The 17,311-nt window shown below is 38.6% G+C and overlaps 1 protein-coding gene across 1 annotated transcript in view; it reads right to left on the bottom strand.

The window, feature by feature from the left end:
- The window catches only part of CLVS1 (clavesin 1), an 83,894-nt gene extending 75,754 nt beyond the window's left edge, over positions 1-8,140 (bottom strand). The window contains exon 1 of the mRNA XM_003205070.4: positions 7,521-8,140. Coding sequence (XP_003205118.1) covers positions 7,521-7,909 — 389 coding nt within the window. The 5' untranslated portion in view covers positions 7,910-8,140. The remainder of the gene's footprint in view (positions 1-7,520) is intronic.
- Positions 8,141-17,311: the final 9,171 nt, after the last annotated feature.

The following is a 17,311-nucleotide window of genomic DNA, read 5'->3' as shown; positions in this document are numbered from 1 at the left end:
AAAAGCAGCTGCACTGTATACAAGCTGCCCCTTTTCTCAGACTTGCAAAGTTCTCTTTTATTAAAACAGAATTTAAAGCTTTATCAGAGTGAAACTGAATTTAGATTGCAGTAGCCAACTAAAAGTGGCTTACATATAAATGAATACTGAAAAAGTGGAATTATTTTCTACTGTCTCTCCCTAGGTGAGAGTTTATTCCTCCTCTTTTATTATTGCAGTTTTCAAATGAATTTTGTAGTGCATTTGAAAGCAGAATTTTTTAGCAGTCTTTTCTCTTTCTATATACTTCTATTTTTGTACTTGCACAACAGAGGGTAGGATTATCCCTGCGAAAACAAGGCAATATGTTCTTGTTCAGAACCTCACAGAGGTTCAACAGCTTGGAGGATCACAGGTCCAAGATAATAGGGAAGGATGGAGATTCTCTAGGTAAAGTAAAGTTCAGGTGTGGAATTTCCTGGTCAGAACTTATAGATAAGCAATGCAGTGTGTTAATACACATCCCAGCACTCAGAGTATAGGCACCATATATACCCTGTAGATTGATCTGTGCATATTTCACATATAAAACTGGGATTTTTAGCCAAGCTGACAGCGGTCCAGGGTGGATGTCCAAGAGCCTCCATAAATTAGAGAACATCTCCATCATGCTCAGATAAAACCTCTACAAAGAGAGAGCAGTATGCATAGAGAGGTGTAGGCCCTGAACTGTGTGCTGTTCAGTCAGCCTGACTGCTCCTGCTCCATGTTCTTCTGCACTTCTGAATTACTCTGGCATCTCTTCACTTGTTGCTTCGGAAACATGGCAGCTCTTTCACTTGCCACCATTGAACTTCTGCCATGGACATCAAGGAATTATTTTTCATTACATCTTGATATTTCATAAAACCAAGTTAATGTTAAATTCAAAGAAAAAAACATTTTAAATAAACAGTTTTAGTTAGGATGACATATAAATCAGTAGTATAGAATTTTCTAATTTCATTCAAATCCTGAATTTCAGTTCTCTGAAGGTGTGTCATGGAATATTATGCACTTCACCCACATTCATTTTTCAAATAGATTGTTATTGATCTCTGTAGCAACAAAACACTGCTTGGTGCTATGATTTAAACCACATGAATGCAAGATAACTGGCACCCTATATGTTAATGTGTACACAGACCTGTTGTCCACTGCATGTTTGCAGTGAAAAAGTAATTCCATCTTTTGAGAAAAAGTTCCAAAAAAGATACTTACCTTTTACCTTTCTCTTAAAAATGAGTTTTTGTTGATGCAAGCTTGCTCAGCATGAACAGAAAATAGGCAGTTACAGAGAAAATAGTTCCAGCAGGAGGCTAACTAGCTTCTTCTGCCCTCTGTCCCCCACAACAAATGGAAACTTCAAGATGTTTCCAAAGCTGCAAGTATCATGGCCTGGGAGGAAGATGTAGCGGCTTTTTATTTTCTCTATACTTGTTGCACTTATTAAAAACAGCAACTGTGTGAGTGAGTTCAGGCAGAACTGAAGATAAGACTTTCATCTTCCTCATGGAATGATTCCATTTTCTTCTCTTTAGCCGTCATGCCTCCTGTCCTATTAATTATACCGCTCCACCTGTTTTATTGGCTTAACCATGTCAAAAGAAGCAAAATATCTTACACTGAAGAGTTTTAGCAATTAGAGTTTTAAGCTGATATATCAGAATGGCTTTAATCCACTTAACCTGATAGAATGACATAGAGCTGAGTCAGGAGAGGGCCAGGTTGGATTTCAAGAAAAGGTTCTTCACCAGAGAGAGGCTGGGCACTGCAATAAGCTCCACAGGGCAGTGGTCACTGCTGCAAACTGCCAGAGTTCAAGGGGTATTTGAATAATGCTCTCAGACAGAGGGCTTGAATTTTGGGTGGTTCTGTTTGGAGACCTGAGTTGGACTCAAGGATCATTGTGGGAATTTTCCAACTCAGGATATTCTGTGTTTATACTGTTCTATGATTCTGTGATTCAATATCCTCCATCTTTCATCTCAGGCCTCCACCTTTCTTCAGTCTGTTAGATTTTTAGATGCCTGTGGCAGGCACTTATTTCATGAAATAATCAAGAGCATCCCAACTATGCATGGGCAAGGCACTCATACCAATGCAGCTTCGGGATATGACATCTTCCACATCTTCCAGCCTCACCAAGGCAGACAAACACCTTAAACGTGGCAAATGTGGTGGTGGGGCAAGATTTACCCTCATGCGCTGCTTGGCATTCCCTACAGCCCCATAACCTCATGCATATCCTGATTGAATTCATGTTATCCACTGTAATCCCTCTAGAGTTGCAGACTAACATCAGCAGTTCCCAAGCATCCCCAGGGCTGCATTGAAGCTGCTAAAAGTGTAAGATGCTTGCTTGGCGCCTACCACGTTGTGGTGAAAAAAAGTGATTATTTTAATATAAAATGAAATTGATACAGGGGCTCTGAGTTCAGAGAAAAGAACCTAAAAAAAATCATTACCTGGAAAAAGCTGTGTAGATGACATATATGGCTCACACAGCAACATGAGTCATTTTCTAGAGAAGATATCCAGAATCCTCCTTATCACAACTCTCTGAAGTTTCTCTTTTCTGCCACCCAAGCATAAACCCTCACACAAAATTTTATTCTTCTCAGACAGCCAGGGAAGGGAGGATTGTTTATGTGCACATTTTTGTTGTATGTGTGTTTGTGTGTATTATTTCTTAATCATCTGTCTTCTGTGGCTTATAAAGCTGGGGGATTATGTTTGGTTTTCTTCATAGAAAGAAGTGGCACAGAGCAATCTTCCAGTTGGTGCTTCATTTCCTTTTGTTATCCCTTAGACCACCTACAATTGTCTGTCTCATTTGCTGGAACCAGTGTTCTTCAATCAGTCCTCATCCTCACACCAATCATTCACATTTCTCTCCTCTCAGTTTGTGTCAGATTGCCCTAACTCATTCCACTGGTTTTATTCCTTTCAGTCAGGCTTGTCTTGTCCTTCAGCATACGTCTTGTAACTTTCTCAGCTGTTATTTTCCTTCGTTTTTTTAATACATTTTCTCTCTCTTCTTTGATTTCCTTCTTAGCCCTATCCAGAACTGTCATTTTTGTATATCATCCTTCTGTCACTCACACAGGCTACAAACTGCTTTCCCATACTCAGCTTCTACAATAAACTCTACTAACTGAATTAAGTTGCTGACTTTGAGTAAATTAAAACATTTCATGGCAGAGCTTGTCATGCTCTACTTTGTCCAGTGTTTAATTTGCGCATGCATTGCTCCTTGAGATTAGTATTCTGCTTATGTTATAACTCTTTTCTCTATTACCCCAAATTCTGCTACCATTTCAGACAAGCTTAGTAATGTAGTAATGCAACATGAATTATTTTTAATATATTGTATTTCCAGGCAATTTGTTGGTCACTGTGACATTTGAATGATGAAGCATCTCCCAACACAAAATCAGCATCCCCTAGCCAAACATAAAGATATGCTATGTAAAAATTATTCTGGTGTTAGGGCTGATCATATTTCAGCAGCAATCTCTCATAATAAACAGCTATGAGGCTGAGTTATTGCCACAGTTTGTCTGTGACCATAAATCAGTCTCAAAAGATGTTTATTCCATCATATTCTAGTAAGTACCTGAGATTATCCTTGAAATATATTGGAATAATTGGTCTCAGAGACATTCATTCATTCAAACAGGATCTGCTGATGATAACATTCTTGCAGCTACACCATTTAGGAACATTCTCAACAAGGATGTCATTTTTTCTGTCATGATCCTTTAAAATATTTATAGCTGTTGGTTTACCACTATGTCAGAGTATTTCCTTGCCCTTCAGCCTATCTCAATACACTTTTCTACAGGTAGGTATCTTGCATTTGGGACTGCTTAGTTAATAAAAGAGAATATATGGCTAGCAGCTGACTTGGGAATGTATGCTGTAAATAAAGCAGTTTTCCCTTCTGGCTTCCGTACAGAATATTTGAAGCTATTTGATAGCATCTAAGACTTGATAGTCCAGCTATGAAAAAAAATAATAATAATTACCATTTTGCTGTAAAAGACAGTGGGCACTCTTCCATCCATTTGCCCCCAGGCTCTACTTGCAAAGGGTCAATATGTAACTCATATCATGAATAGAGTAGCCGTCACAATGGCTCCTTACACAAAACTAAATTTTACTCTGTCTGAAAAACCTCAAAGGAAATATCTTTACTTGGAATATCCATGAATGTCTGCTGCTGAATTTTTCACCTAAAACCACCATTTCTCAGATGTGTGGGCAAGGTATACCAAATGGCAGCAGCCAACCTAGGAACAGTTGTGGTTGCTAGAGAAGTGTTTCCTCAATCTAACAGTTGAAAACATGTTTTTATTTGGCTTCTTTAAAAGGTTCAGTTTTACGCAAGGTGCATCACGGGGGTGAGCACTTAGTTTTGGTGAGACTGAGAAAATGAGAAGCTGTGAGGAGGAGCACTTGTAATCTAGAACATGGCATATGCATTTATGAGAAATTCTTGTTCAAGTCCCATCAACTCTACATACACATACATATGTGTTTGTTTTACAAACTGAATTTTCATATTGCAAGCTAGTCCATCAAACAAGTTTCTGGTTTGACATACTTATCTATTTTTATTACTCCATGATTTCTATTTACAAATAGCTTTCTTTGTTAGACGTGGTATATGTGAAGTGTAAATGAGTTCTGGGTGAGTTCACACCTTGCAGTTAGATTATTTTGCACCTCTGAACAAAGTGAATGATGGTCCTTCCCTGCAAGGATTCACTCACATACAGTAGCATATCTCAACATTTTTCCTCTCCCTCAAAGTGAAATTAATCTGATCTTTCATTTCTATCCATCTGATCATTTTCGTTTATTCAATATCACTGAAGTCTTTCATTCTATATCATATTTTAACATTAAAGAACAGATGCAGAAGTTACTACCTGGGTCTTAGAGTGAAAATAAAGACATTGCCTTTAAGAAATCTTTCTTAAAAAAAAGGAGCAAAACAAAATCAGTGCAGCACATGCTAAATGAAAGAAAGCCTGGCATAATGGTAGGTTGCAGGTAGTTCATCTACGGATAAGAATTATCAATCCTAGTGTTTTTTTCCTAGCCATTGAGGAGTTATAGTCAAAACAATAATCACTAATTTTTTCAATGATGTAGAAGCAAAAATAAAATCCTTGCTAGTGAACTTTGTGGATGTCACAAAAAAGCATGCAACAATAATCAAGGAGGAGAACAAGTTTGGCTCTGCAGAAGAGTGTGAATCACATGCTAGGCTGTGCCCCCATTATAGATGAGGATGTATGACACATTTACCAGTCTTTTTTTTTATTTTGGGAAACAGTGTCTTAGGAGCAAACTTGAGCTGAACATGAGCTCATAATGTGACTGAGTAGCTAAGAAATCTGGTGATTTTGTATCTAAAAGGAGAGACCTACCAAAGAGAAATGTGACATTGTGTTATCACATGATGTGCTCTTAAGAAAAGTTTGTAATCACTTCATCCATCTGCACAAAAGCAATGATGGTAAGATGATAGGAAAGGTTTACAGAAGAATGATGCAGAATATAAACAACCTAGAAAATATTTCTAATTTTGAGAGAACATATCTGTTTAACATTTGGAAGCACAGATATATTGCAAATTGTTAAACTAGTGTGGTACTTTACAGAATCCTATCTTTGTTGAGCTGACTTCCCAAAAGTATTTTTTTAACCTTTAAACAATACTATGGTCTCCCTCGAGGAAAAGGAGCTTAGCTGTTATCCTTACACCATGACCAAAAGTGAATACAAGGACCACTACTGTAGAGCAGCTAAGGTACAATCTTGTTGCCTGAAAGCAACTTCCCAAAAATGCAGCAGCATTCTCAGTGAATTCAAAAGTAGGTTAAAAGATGACATATTTAGGACACTAATTTGAAAACATGGTGGTCGTTTTAAATTAACACAGTACAGCAGCTGGAAGTTGAAGCTGGAAAAACACTCCTGTGCTGGAGCTTTTGACAGCAGCATTCTTAACTTTGCCAGAATAGGTTCCGGTGAATGAGATTAATCATATGGATTCATTCTGTTGAGGGACCACAAATCTGAATCCGGCTCTATGTAATACTTAAATCCCTTAATGCAACCAGCAGAGCCACGATACTGTCCAGTAAAACTGTTGCTTTCTATTACTTCAAGATACCTACTTATTCATATTGTTTTCTAGCCCAATTGCTAGAGGAAGGATCCTATGGTTGAAAGGAAGTGAAGTTCACAGTTCAGAAAGTCAGGAGATACGCTCTGGCCCTGTTGTACTCAGTAAGACTCTTATCTAGCACCAGCTTCATATCTGGATTTCACCAAATATTTTTCTTCATGCAAGACTGTATTTCTGTACATCTATGTACTGTATGTGTGCATGAAAAGAAAATTAGAAGCACTTCTGAACACTTTTTTTTGCAGGGAGGTGAAAGATTTTCTCAGAAAACAAGGAATGCTGACACACATGTACTGATCTCTAGTAGTTTCTGTAACATAAATGCAAAGCTTTAATCTATTGACTTCTAAGGATGAAAGACACTTTTGTGGACAGCTTAGGACTCCGCCAAGACAAACTCTAGCCTGGAACTCTTCAGAATTTTTGATGCTCAAATCTTGAGTTGAATTTAGTTATTTGGTGTGATTTTTATGGAAAATCAGCAGATGTAGCACTAAACATAGAAATCATAACGGCTGATTAAACTTCTCCATTTCACCCTGATGGCATGGAAAATGGAATGAAATAACTTCTGACAAAGAGGACAATGCAAACATGATATCTGGAGAATATCACCTTTTCTTTATAACACTTCAAATAGGTGATAAAAAATGACTAGTCATGTCAACATTTAAGAACATCATTTTATAATAATGGCTGGTAGATACCCTTGCTTGTACTCTGTAAAGAAATGACCTGAACAGAAAATATGCTTTGCATGAATCTTCTATTTATCAGATTAACAAGTATAAACTAGCCAGAGTGTGTAGATATTATGATGCAGTTTGGAGATATAAAAGAGGCTGTAATTCCTGCCATGATTAAAACAAAAAAATCATCTTTGAATAAGTCTGGAGATAGGATAAATATGGTAAGAACAGCTATGAGTATGTTTTGCTTTCTGACAACCTGTTAAGCTAATCTATGATATTACTGAAGCAATTCTATAATAGGCATTAATGTACTTATAGCAAGCCAACACTATCTGACTAAAACCTGGAAATATTTGTGGAAAAAATAAACAGAACAGCAAAAAAAAACCAAACCCACAAGCTATTTATCTGATACCCTTGTTCTTGATGGTGTTAAATCTGAAGAATGAGAGGTGATCAGATTGGACAAAAGTTGTAGTGGAATGGACTCATGGTTACAAAATATTTTACAAAAAAATGACTTTTCTTTAAATATGATCACAAATATTCATTTATGAGTTGAGTGTAAATGTATGCAAAAAAATAAGGACACTATCTACATTTACCTACTCTGATCCCAGTTGGCTGCAAAAAGCAGAAGAATCTTCCTGCCACAGTGGTCACGATTTTCCAGTACTCCTGGGAACCCATCAGTCAGAGCCCGTTTGATTCCTGGATCATCAGCCTTGAAATTTTTGAACATATCCAAATTTAATTGGCGGTACTGGAAGTACTGAGCCAGCAGTCTGAAGGCCTCCATTTGGTGAAACTTCCTGGCTCGGAGAAATCTCAAGATGAAGGCATCATCTGTACGTAAAAACCCAATGTCAGGCCTTGTGATGATCATGTCCCTGACTTGCTGGATATCCTGGTGCAAAATGTCTGGGTTTTCATTCAGTTCCAGGCGGGCTTTCTCTATAGTCTCTGGACTAAGTCCAGCTTGTAAATGGGTCATTGCTGCAAAAATCTCTTCCAAATCCTTGACTTCAGATAATTTAGTAGGAGAAGTGCTGATCCCATTCAATTAATGGTCTGCTGTGACCATGAGCCATTCAAAAGTTTTTTGTTATCAAGCTGATACCTAATAAATGAAAGTGAAGGATTTTTCTTATTCCTGCACAAAGAATAATTGGCAGTTCACATGCTGTATAAATTCATCCAAAGGAATGTGTTGTTTATTCCATCACTTTCTAAAAGAAAAAGCAAATAGATTTTTTAAAAAGATTAAATGTGTATATACCGCTTACATAAACACATTTTTGAAATTTATATAGCAATGAAATTGTTTTGTAGACTTCATATGTAAGAGGATAGCAACAAAATAATTTCAGAATGAGTACAGTTATAATAAGACAGTCACTGATATCTTGAATGTATATATTTGATCTTTCAGTAAGGCACTCATTACTTGACAATTATATGCCATATCGTTTTAGCATTAAAATACTCTTTGCAAAATTGTCATCTGAAAGTGTAGGAGTTCCAGCTTTCCATAACTTCAAGCCTAGAACGACCAGAGTAAAATTAATAGTAATTTCTTTCAACCATTAAGAGAAGCAACATTTCAGCTTGTAAATTTGTACATTTGCATACCTGCAAAATATGAAAAATTGCTTTGCTTGTTTTTATCACCTGTACTGTCAGCCTGTAGCTTTCATTGAACTAGCCCCTGAATTACTCACGAAACTGCTAACAAATAAAACAGAACTCCACCAGAATCAGGGGTGTTTTCTGCTTGGTAAAACCACACCAAAATATTTCCCACTGAGACTTAGAATATCTTCATGGGAAACTTCCCATGAATAAAGTGTTTGATGAATCTAATCTGACAGGGTTGGTGTTCTAGTTGCATTTGATGCCAAACTCTTGTCTTCAGAACCTTGTAGCTTTCACAAACACCTCGTTCTGAATTTCATTTTTATTCTTGTACTTTACCTTGAATTTGTTTTTACGAGTGTTAGAAGAAGAGCTGCTTAAGCTGTTATGTATGAGCAAAACGATGCAGTGAGTCCTTTTCATTTCACTGACATAATTAGCAAGAGGCTGTCATCGAAGTCTGTGTAGTTACACTTGTGTGAAACAAGATCAAGGTCTGTTCCTCTGTGAAATGTGCGTGAAGGAAGATCAAGATCCATCCAATACTTTAGGCATCACAAAAACAGACAAGCGAACAACAACAACAACAAAAATGCCACTGCCTAACTGATTTATCTTTCTGGCTAATTTCTGAAGAAAAAAAAAAATTGATTTAAAAATTAGAAGGGAATTCTTGAGTGAAAGATATGCTTTATTATATCTGAAGAAAGCTGTTTGGAAAATCATGAATTATTTATAATGCAAACACTGTTCCATTCCACTGCTCCCCTGGGTTCAGCACTCTCATATCAAACCAAGGGGACAGCAGCAGCCAGGACACTTCTTAGTCAGAGGTGCTCAAGGTTACATTGCAGGTCCTTGAAGTTAATCAGCACAGGGGAAACCCAAATCCCCTGTTCTATGAGCTTGCCTGTCATTGAAACAAACTGCATTTTAGATACCATACCCAGAATCCTTAAATTTGAATACAGAGTGTTTCTGCATTTTTGCTTACATGACATTTGTAGCGAAGGATAAGAAAAATCCCCCCAAATATTTTCATTCTACAGCAACAGACATGCAACTTATCAATGTATGATACAAAAGGGAGTTAGTTAAGCATCTCCTTCCTATATTTGCTATGGAGCGAAAGACACACAGAGCTACCTGCAGGATAGAGCGTCCAATGATACATTATAAGCCTGGGAAAAACTAGGAAAAGGCAGAGATAGGAGGAAAGAAGGGTACCTGCCTTTTACAAGACTTTACAGAGTGTGAAAGACTCTGGAGAAACATGCCCTGAAGTCCTGAGAGGCTAATCTATGGGTGCAGGTTACTTAATGGTTAAAGAAATATGGATTGCTGGGTTGCATACACACACAAAAAAGAATGCTTTCCTTTTACCTTTATGAGCACAAGTTAGGATAACTCTGCTGATACTAACAGAACTCTGCTGATGTAAAATTGATGTAGAGCATGAGACGATTGGGTCAATTTTCTGTGCTTTAGATCTCAAATTAATGGTGGCATTAGCATTTTACTGCATAAATCATGCTTTGAGTTAGAATCATCTCCACAGAGCTAGTTAGGTGTACTTAAGTGTGACGCTGTCACTGGAGTAGTGCAGTGCCCAAAGGCACGTGGCTGTGCTCTAGGGTGCTTGGTAGAGGAGAGGTGGAAGCAGGGAGATGATATGGGGGCTGTGTCATCTCAGGCTCGGTCAGTATGAATTTGAATATGAATTTGGAACCACTGTGACTTGTGGCAGATAAATGTGACCTCAGTGGTTTCACAGTTTTTGTGAGAATATATGGGAGGAAAATCATGCCTTGCTGAGTTCCTTTTCAGACTCTCACCTCCACCAAGACTCTTCTTTGGAAATGAGAAAAATTCCTGAAAGGTTAACTGCAGTCTCCTCCAGTAGGAAATGGAGATAGACCAAGGAGGGAAAGTTCAGCCCTCCAGATTTCCTCATAGGGTTTCTGGGCAGTTGGCGTCAAAAATGATGTTATCATCATCAAATTTTCTACCGTTTACTACACTTAAATGGATCAGCACCCTTTATCCCCAGGATGAACCCAAGGTGAAAGAGTTATGGTCCTTTCCTGTCAAACTTTGTTGCCAAAAAAAACCCAACAATTTACAAACCTTTAGTCCAACTGAACAAATATTTTTAAATGTATTTCAGAGATTTCAGGTAGTGAGTTGAGCTACAGCATTATAGATGCTATAGATTATCCTCACTAACAGCTGGAACAACCTTTGCACTAAAATGCTTTATTGGGATAATGTTATATATTTCAAAATAATCCAAAATATATATGATCGTTCTTTCTATCTGAATGACAGCACAACTCATGGATTAGTAGTTCTGTTTAGCTCCACTGACTTCAAGGTTCTTGATTTTTATCAGTGAGTGAGTTAGTCCTCCCTCTGTTTACCCTGGCAATAAATTTAATGTTCTGTAGCTACCAGCTTAATTGTTACTCTCAAATGGTACTGATTTATCCTGATTCCCAAAGGTATAGCAGAGGTGCCTTCTCCATTTTCATCCCCTGCCACACATATGGCAGATCTTCTTCTCTTCTGGTGTTCTGTATACTCCTATCCATCTGCCAGTTTTTCAGGTGTTTGCATCTTTGTTCTGCTTTTATTTGTTCATTTATTTACTTATGATTATTTATTTATTTTTTCCCCAAACGAATTGTAGAATCATAGAATGGTTTGGATTGGAAGGGACATTAAAAACCATCCATTTCCAAGCCCCTGCTGTGATCAGGGTTGCCAACGAGATCAGGCTAGGTCAGATTTCCTGGGGCTCTATCTAACCTGGCCTTGAACACCTGCAGGGATAAGGTACCCAGAGCTTTCATGGGTAAGCTGTGCCTTGCCACGCTCCGAGTGAAGACTTTCCACATAACATCTAATCTAAATCTCCCCTCTGTTAGTTTAAAGTCATTCTCCTTGTTGTTTCACTATCAGACAGTGATAAAGTCAGTTCCCATTCCACGTACAAGCTCCCCTCAAGTACTGGAAGGCCACAATGAAGTCTCCCTGGAGCCTTTTCTTTTCCAAGCTAAACAAGCAGTTTAGTTGACAGTTTTGTCAACCTCTGATCATCTTAGTGGCCCTGCTCCAGACACAATACAACAGCTCCATGATGCTGGCCTTTTTTTTTCTTATCTTGAATGTTATTGCTATGTGTTGGAATCTCAGTTTCTGTATTATAGCCTCAACAGCTGTTTTTCTGTGTTCCCAAAGTACTATTTGCTCTCCGAATGTCTTTTAGCAGCCACTTACAATAAATAATTCCATCAAAAGAACAAAACTCAGCTTTAAACAAGGAAAGATATTTAACAGAATTTGAAACACAGCTTATTAATACCATAAAAACAAGGGAAAATTTCACCAAAATTGTGGTGTCACATACCATTTTAGTGTATTTGTTTTCTCTTCAAGAGAATGAAAACGGACAAAAAGAGGGCTTAAGTTGAAAAAAATATTATAAATTGGTTATGATTTTAACATAAACAGTTTACATTTTTTGCCTGACTCTTGGAAATAAGTCTAACTTAATAAAACAAACAAGCAAACATACTTAATTATTAACTAAAATTAAGGTGATATATTAAGGATGTATCTACGTAGCACTATCCATTCAAAGGTCTTAACATCTCTGGTACTCTCTTCTGGATCAGCATTCAATCCTTATTTGCCCCATATAACTTGGATAATTGGCAAAAACTCCTCAGTGAAGATGATGCTTGTCTGAAACATTTTGTTCTTGCTCACTTTGTTGTCTTTACAACACCATTTGCCTCTTGAAATATTGTCCTTATACACACTTGGCCCTTCTTCATCCACTTCAATCATCCACTTTTAGAAACCTCTGTCTAATAAGAAATTTAATTCCATCGAAAGATATGCACCATGTGAAAGTTCATTTCCATAGCTTTCAAATTGGGAAGGCACTGACCTTTGCTCATCACCTGGTGTTAATAGTCATCAGTGTTATGATTTGTCTCCTTATGTAATTCCTAATTCCTAACATTCATACACATATTAGATGCTAAAATCATGCCAGAAGAAAGTGGGCTGAGAGGGTGGGAAAATTGTAATATAGAATGATTTCATTTCAGTATGTGGGTGTCATCTCATTAAATTGCTTTAAAAATATATATATATTGATGTTAAACTATGGAAAACATCTTTGGTCTGTGTTCTGCTTAGCAGGTATTACTCCACAGGGCAGGATGGACCCATAGCTGAGCTCATAGAAGCGGATTCTTTGTCACTTTGAGGTCTTGGGTATCTTAGTAGGAATCCAAACTGGAGATTGAGTGCTCAGACATAAAAAGGGCTATACCCTGGCTCCAAGAATTAATTTCAAAATAGGAATGAAAAAATCTGACTCTCTCTTGTCCTTGGCGGCTGGATCTTGGCATCTGCCACAGCTAGTGGGGAAAAGTGATGCCCTGAGTGACTTGCCTGAAGTCACAGAAGACATATTTCACAGAGCTGGGAAAACAGCATATGTCTCTTGAGCCACAAGCATACATGTTAACATCTGGGTAATCTTTCTACTCTATGAATAATGCTCTGCACCATGAGAAAAATGTGAAATCTTTTTGCACACTAAGAAATGAGGAGGTAGGCTGCAATGCTCCCTGTTTCACTAGCGTAAGGCAAAACTTTAGTAGCACAATCTGAACCCAAAATGAACATCATCTCTTTTGGTTTTTCCAAAAGTACCAACTGCTTCCCAAACTCATAGCCTGACTGCTGATCAAATTATTCACACCTCTTTCTTCCCTATGGGATGCAATTCTCCCAGTGAATTTGTATGGTTAAATGTTGCAGACCTTCCTCCTTGAAGGCCTGCTTCTCCTGTATCCTTTGGCGAGGGAACTGTCTTCTTGCTTCTCTCCAATATGAAAATAGGAAATGTTTGTGTCTCTAACAGCTGTGTGGGGAATCTGATGGTGCTCACTCTTTCCTGGGTTATGATCTCCTTGCCAAGGTGCAAAACCCAACATTTCCTTTAGTTCAGTGAAAACAATACATCACACATCCCTATTTCCCTCATATTACAGATTCCTTGTCAACTTGAGTCAGTTACAGGTTACCCTTGGTCCACATCTATCTGTCCAAGAGTGGTAATTTAGCCATGGCTCAGCACAAAACATGGCATCAACTCAGCTGATCCTTGTAGCTCTATTTGCCTATAGGGCAGGCATGCTTGCAGCACTGGCCTGCAGCGCTCCTGCTGATGCTACAAACTGCTGGGCATCAAAAGGGACAGACAAGGTTGTCTGATAGATGTGAAATAGATTGCCTCACTATTTTCTGACCCAAAATTTGAAAACTTACTGTCAACATGCTGAGGAGGGAAACCCAGAGAACTTGTAAATAATAATAAAAAAAAAAGATAAGCAAATTAGTGGTGAACTAAGTAAGATTGCTCTAATATATTTCCAGAACATAATTTTAAAGTTTTATATTTTCACCCACTACAGATAAACTGCTAATCCTTATGGGAATGTGACATCTGACCTATGGCATGTCAGAAAGCATCAGACTACATGGAAATTCCAAGTTAGTCGTGAACTGGAAGTGTCACCATGAAAAAAGCATCCTGGCCACTACTGAACAAAGAAATCACTTTGTCCAATTCTATAGAATCTTCTTTCAGCAGAAATTATCAGCAGTGTGTAGAACATGAAATCTAATCCCCAAGCATGATAATTAAGATATGAGGAGAAATGATAGCATGGAATGATAATCCTGGTACTTGAAAACTCCTTAATGCACTGTAGAAAAAGTATTATGATATCTGTATAAAGATATACAGAAGAAGAAACGAAAAAAATAGTCAGGACATTTAGTTCTACAACTATAATAGCGTGAAGTTTATCAAATGGCATGGGAGTTTTGCTATACATTATAAAAGTTATGTTCCTTTAAAAATGTTAAGTGCCTCAGTTGTGTATTATTCTGTCAGTAGCAAACTCAGTTCTTTACACACTATGAATGAGAAAAGCATCTGCAATTCTGTAAGGTGGCAGAAAGAGGAAAGGAAGAGAGTAGGAAAGGAGAGAAAAGAATGTGAGAAAATGAATGGAAGGAAGAAAGAAAGGAAAGTATGAATAAAGGAATGGAGGGAAGGAAAGGGAACTGGGGGGGCAGGGAGGGAGGAGACAGTGGAGGACTTCTTCACCTAAGGATTCATACAATTTTACTGTGCTTCTTTCTTCCACACCTACTCAAGGAGTAAAAACACATGGATCTGCACATTCCTTCTAACACTGTCAAAATGAATTTTAATGTAATTTGATAGTACCTTGTGCATTTCAAACATACAAGCTTAAGAAGTTTGTTTCTACAAATCCTATTAATAATAATAAAAAAGAGCTTTTGGAAATTCTTAGACAAAATCCTGAGTTGTAATAATATCAACATGCAAAGGATTTATACATATCTGCCCAAAATTATGTGAAATAATGCTCACTGAACTTTCTCTTCCATAAAAGATTGATGTTCCTATTTTTTTTTCTTATTGGTGGGATCTGGTTGTCCCATTATGCTTGTGTATGTGTCGTACACCACATCTATGGGCTAGGAGGGAAAATAATACTAATTTGCCAAACAATAGCAGAAGTAGTTCAGTAACTCCTCACTTAAATTAAAAACTGTGCTTATGCTCCTTGAAGGAAATACTCTCCATCTTTTTATGAGGCTGATAATTTGTATTCTCACTGACAGGACCCTCTTCAGAAAGACAAGGAGGCTGTTACATATTTTGTTGCAACACTTTCCGTGTTCAAAGCACAGAGTTTATGGAATGATGGCTCGTTGTGATGGGGCTGATTCTGCAGTCCTTCTATTGCCAACTGCACTGCTTACTCCTACTCTGTAGCTCTCTGTGCTACTCAGTATAAGAGAATCTGGTCTCTGCACCAGATTCAGTCAGAAATGATGAAACAGTAAGGTAAGCATGGTAAGGTTTTTAGAACAACTTACATTATAGTTTTGCATATATCTTACAGGAGTCTAACCTTTAGAAAATACTCAACAGTTTTCAAAGCTGGATGAGTCAACAAAATTCTTAAGATAAGCAGTGACATCCTATAGCAGATACTTAATGGAGCTGATTATGCTGATAACATGAGCTGTCCACACAAACTTCAATGTGGGGTACAGACTGCACAGCAGAGAAAGAGCTGTGTGGTTATCTGATTTATTACTACATAAAAAAAGAAAATCCTTACCTTTGCTATGCAATACTTGACATAATACTGTTACATAATCTGTCACTTAGATGTTGGCATTGAATTAACTTTTGTTACTGGTTACCATCTGATTGCTCAGAAAGCACATGAAAGCAGCCTTTCTGTAATTTAATTTTTCTTTCCAAATATCCAGTCACTGTTTATTGATGGACAACAACTAGCCATCTGCCCCTTAACTTCATTATTCCTGGAGCTTGTTTAGATTTAGGAATCAGCATTTTTAAACTGAAAGCTCCTTTCTTCCTATGACCTTCTTCAACCCCCCTTTGCCCTCACCAGGATTAAACCATTGCAGACAGAATTAAAATCAAATCAGTAGCAGGCATGGGGATTCTCCAGCAGTTATTTGCTCTGTGTTTATTTTCTGCATTAAACCCTCCCCGAAAACACTTGCTGCTTGCAAAACCAAAACTTAATTCTTGACTTCCTCCTGCAAAGGGTCCATGGGGTAAGCATGATTCACCCTACTTCTTCACTGGACACATTATTTATCACTGTTTGCCTTTGTAAAAGCTGAACATTTGACTGACCCTGAACATTCTTCCCTTTCTTTAATCTCTCATCCCCCTCTCGTTTGAATATACTTGGTCAAAACAGGCATCAATTTGTCGAGAAGCAATAGTCCCTGCTTGTGCCACTATCCCTCTGTACTTAGTTAGGGTCTCAGCAACCTAACTCACAGTTTTAACCCTTCCCTCTCCATTCCTCTCACCTCTCATTTGCTCTGAATTTGGATCTAGTCTTTCCTTCCAACTTATACTCTTTCCCCTGCTTGATCAGTTCCTGCAGAGTTAAGTTCATTTTTTTTCTAACTCTCATACCCTCCTCCAGGGCTGCTGATGAGGAAGCAGGGCAAGAGGGGAAGATTGGTATGAAAGAAAGGAAAGATAAATACGGGCAGGGAGGAAAGGAGGCAGGGAAGCAGAGCAGGAAGGAGAGTAGATTGGAGAGGCAGAAAGCAAGAAGGCAGAAAGCAGAGAGGCAGGGCAAGAAGGACAGGAGGCAAAAGAGACAGTGTAGATGGGAGTCAGGAAGCAGGGAAGGGATGAGAGTCAGGAGAGAAAAGGGAGGTAAGGGAAGTAGGGCAGGCAGGGCAGGCAGGCACCAGGCGGGGAGGAGATGTAGGGCAGATAGGGAGCAAGGGAGGGAGGAAGAGAGGCAGGACAGACAGCTGAGGGAGATGGAGGAGGCAGGGAACAGGGAGTCAAGGCAGGCAAGAGTGGCAAGCAGAGGAGGCAGAAGATGAGGAGACGTTAGTGAGCAGTGGAATGAGGCAGGCGGGCAGAGGAAAAACGGGCAGGAAAGGGAGGAGAGGCAGGAAGCAGGAGGCAGGGCAGGCAAAGAGAAGGGCAGATAGGGAGTAGGGCAGGCAGGGAATAGGGCAGGTAGGCAGCAGGCAGGAGCGGGGCAGGGCCGGGCAGGGAGCAGGCAGGGAGAGGCTCCTGCCCGCAGCGCGGCGGGGCTACGGCCGGAGCTGTCCGCCCAGCGGTGCT

This window comes from Meleagris gallopavo, chromosome 3 (assembly GCF_000146605.3).
Source record: "Meleagris gallopavo isolate NT-WF06-2002-E0010 breed Aviagen turkey brand Nicholas breeding stock chromosome 3, Turkey_5.1, whole genome shotgun sequence".
Classification (NCBI taxonomy): Eukaryota; Metazoa; Chordata; class Aves; order Galliformes; family Phasianidae; genus Meleagris; species Meleagris gallopavo.
Note: the sequence above shows the minus strand (reverse complement) of the source record. Positions and strands in the feature narration are given on the sequence as shown.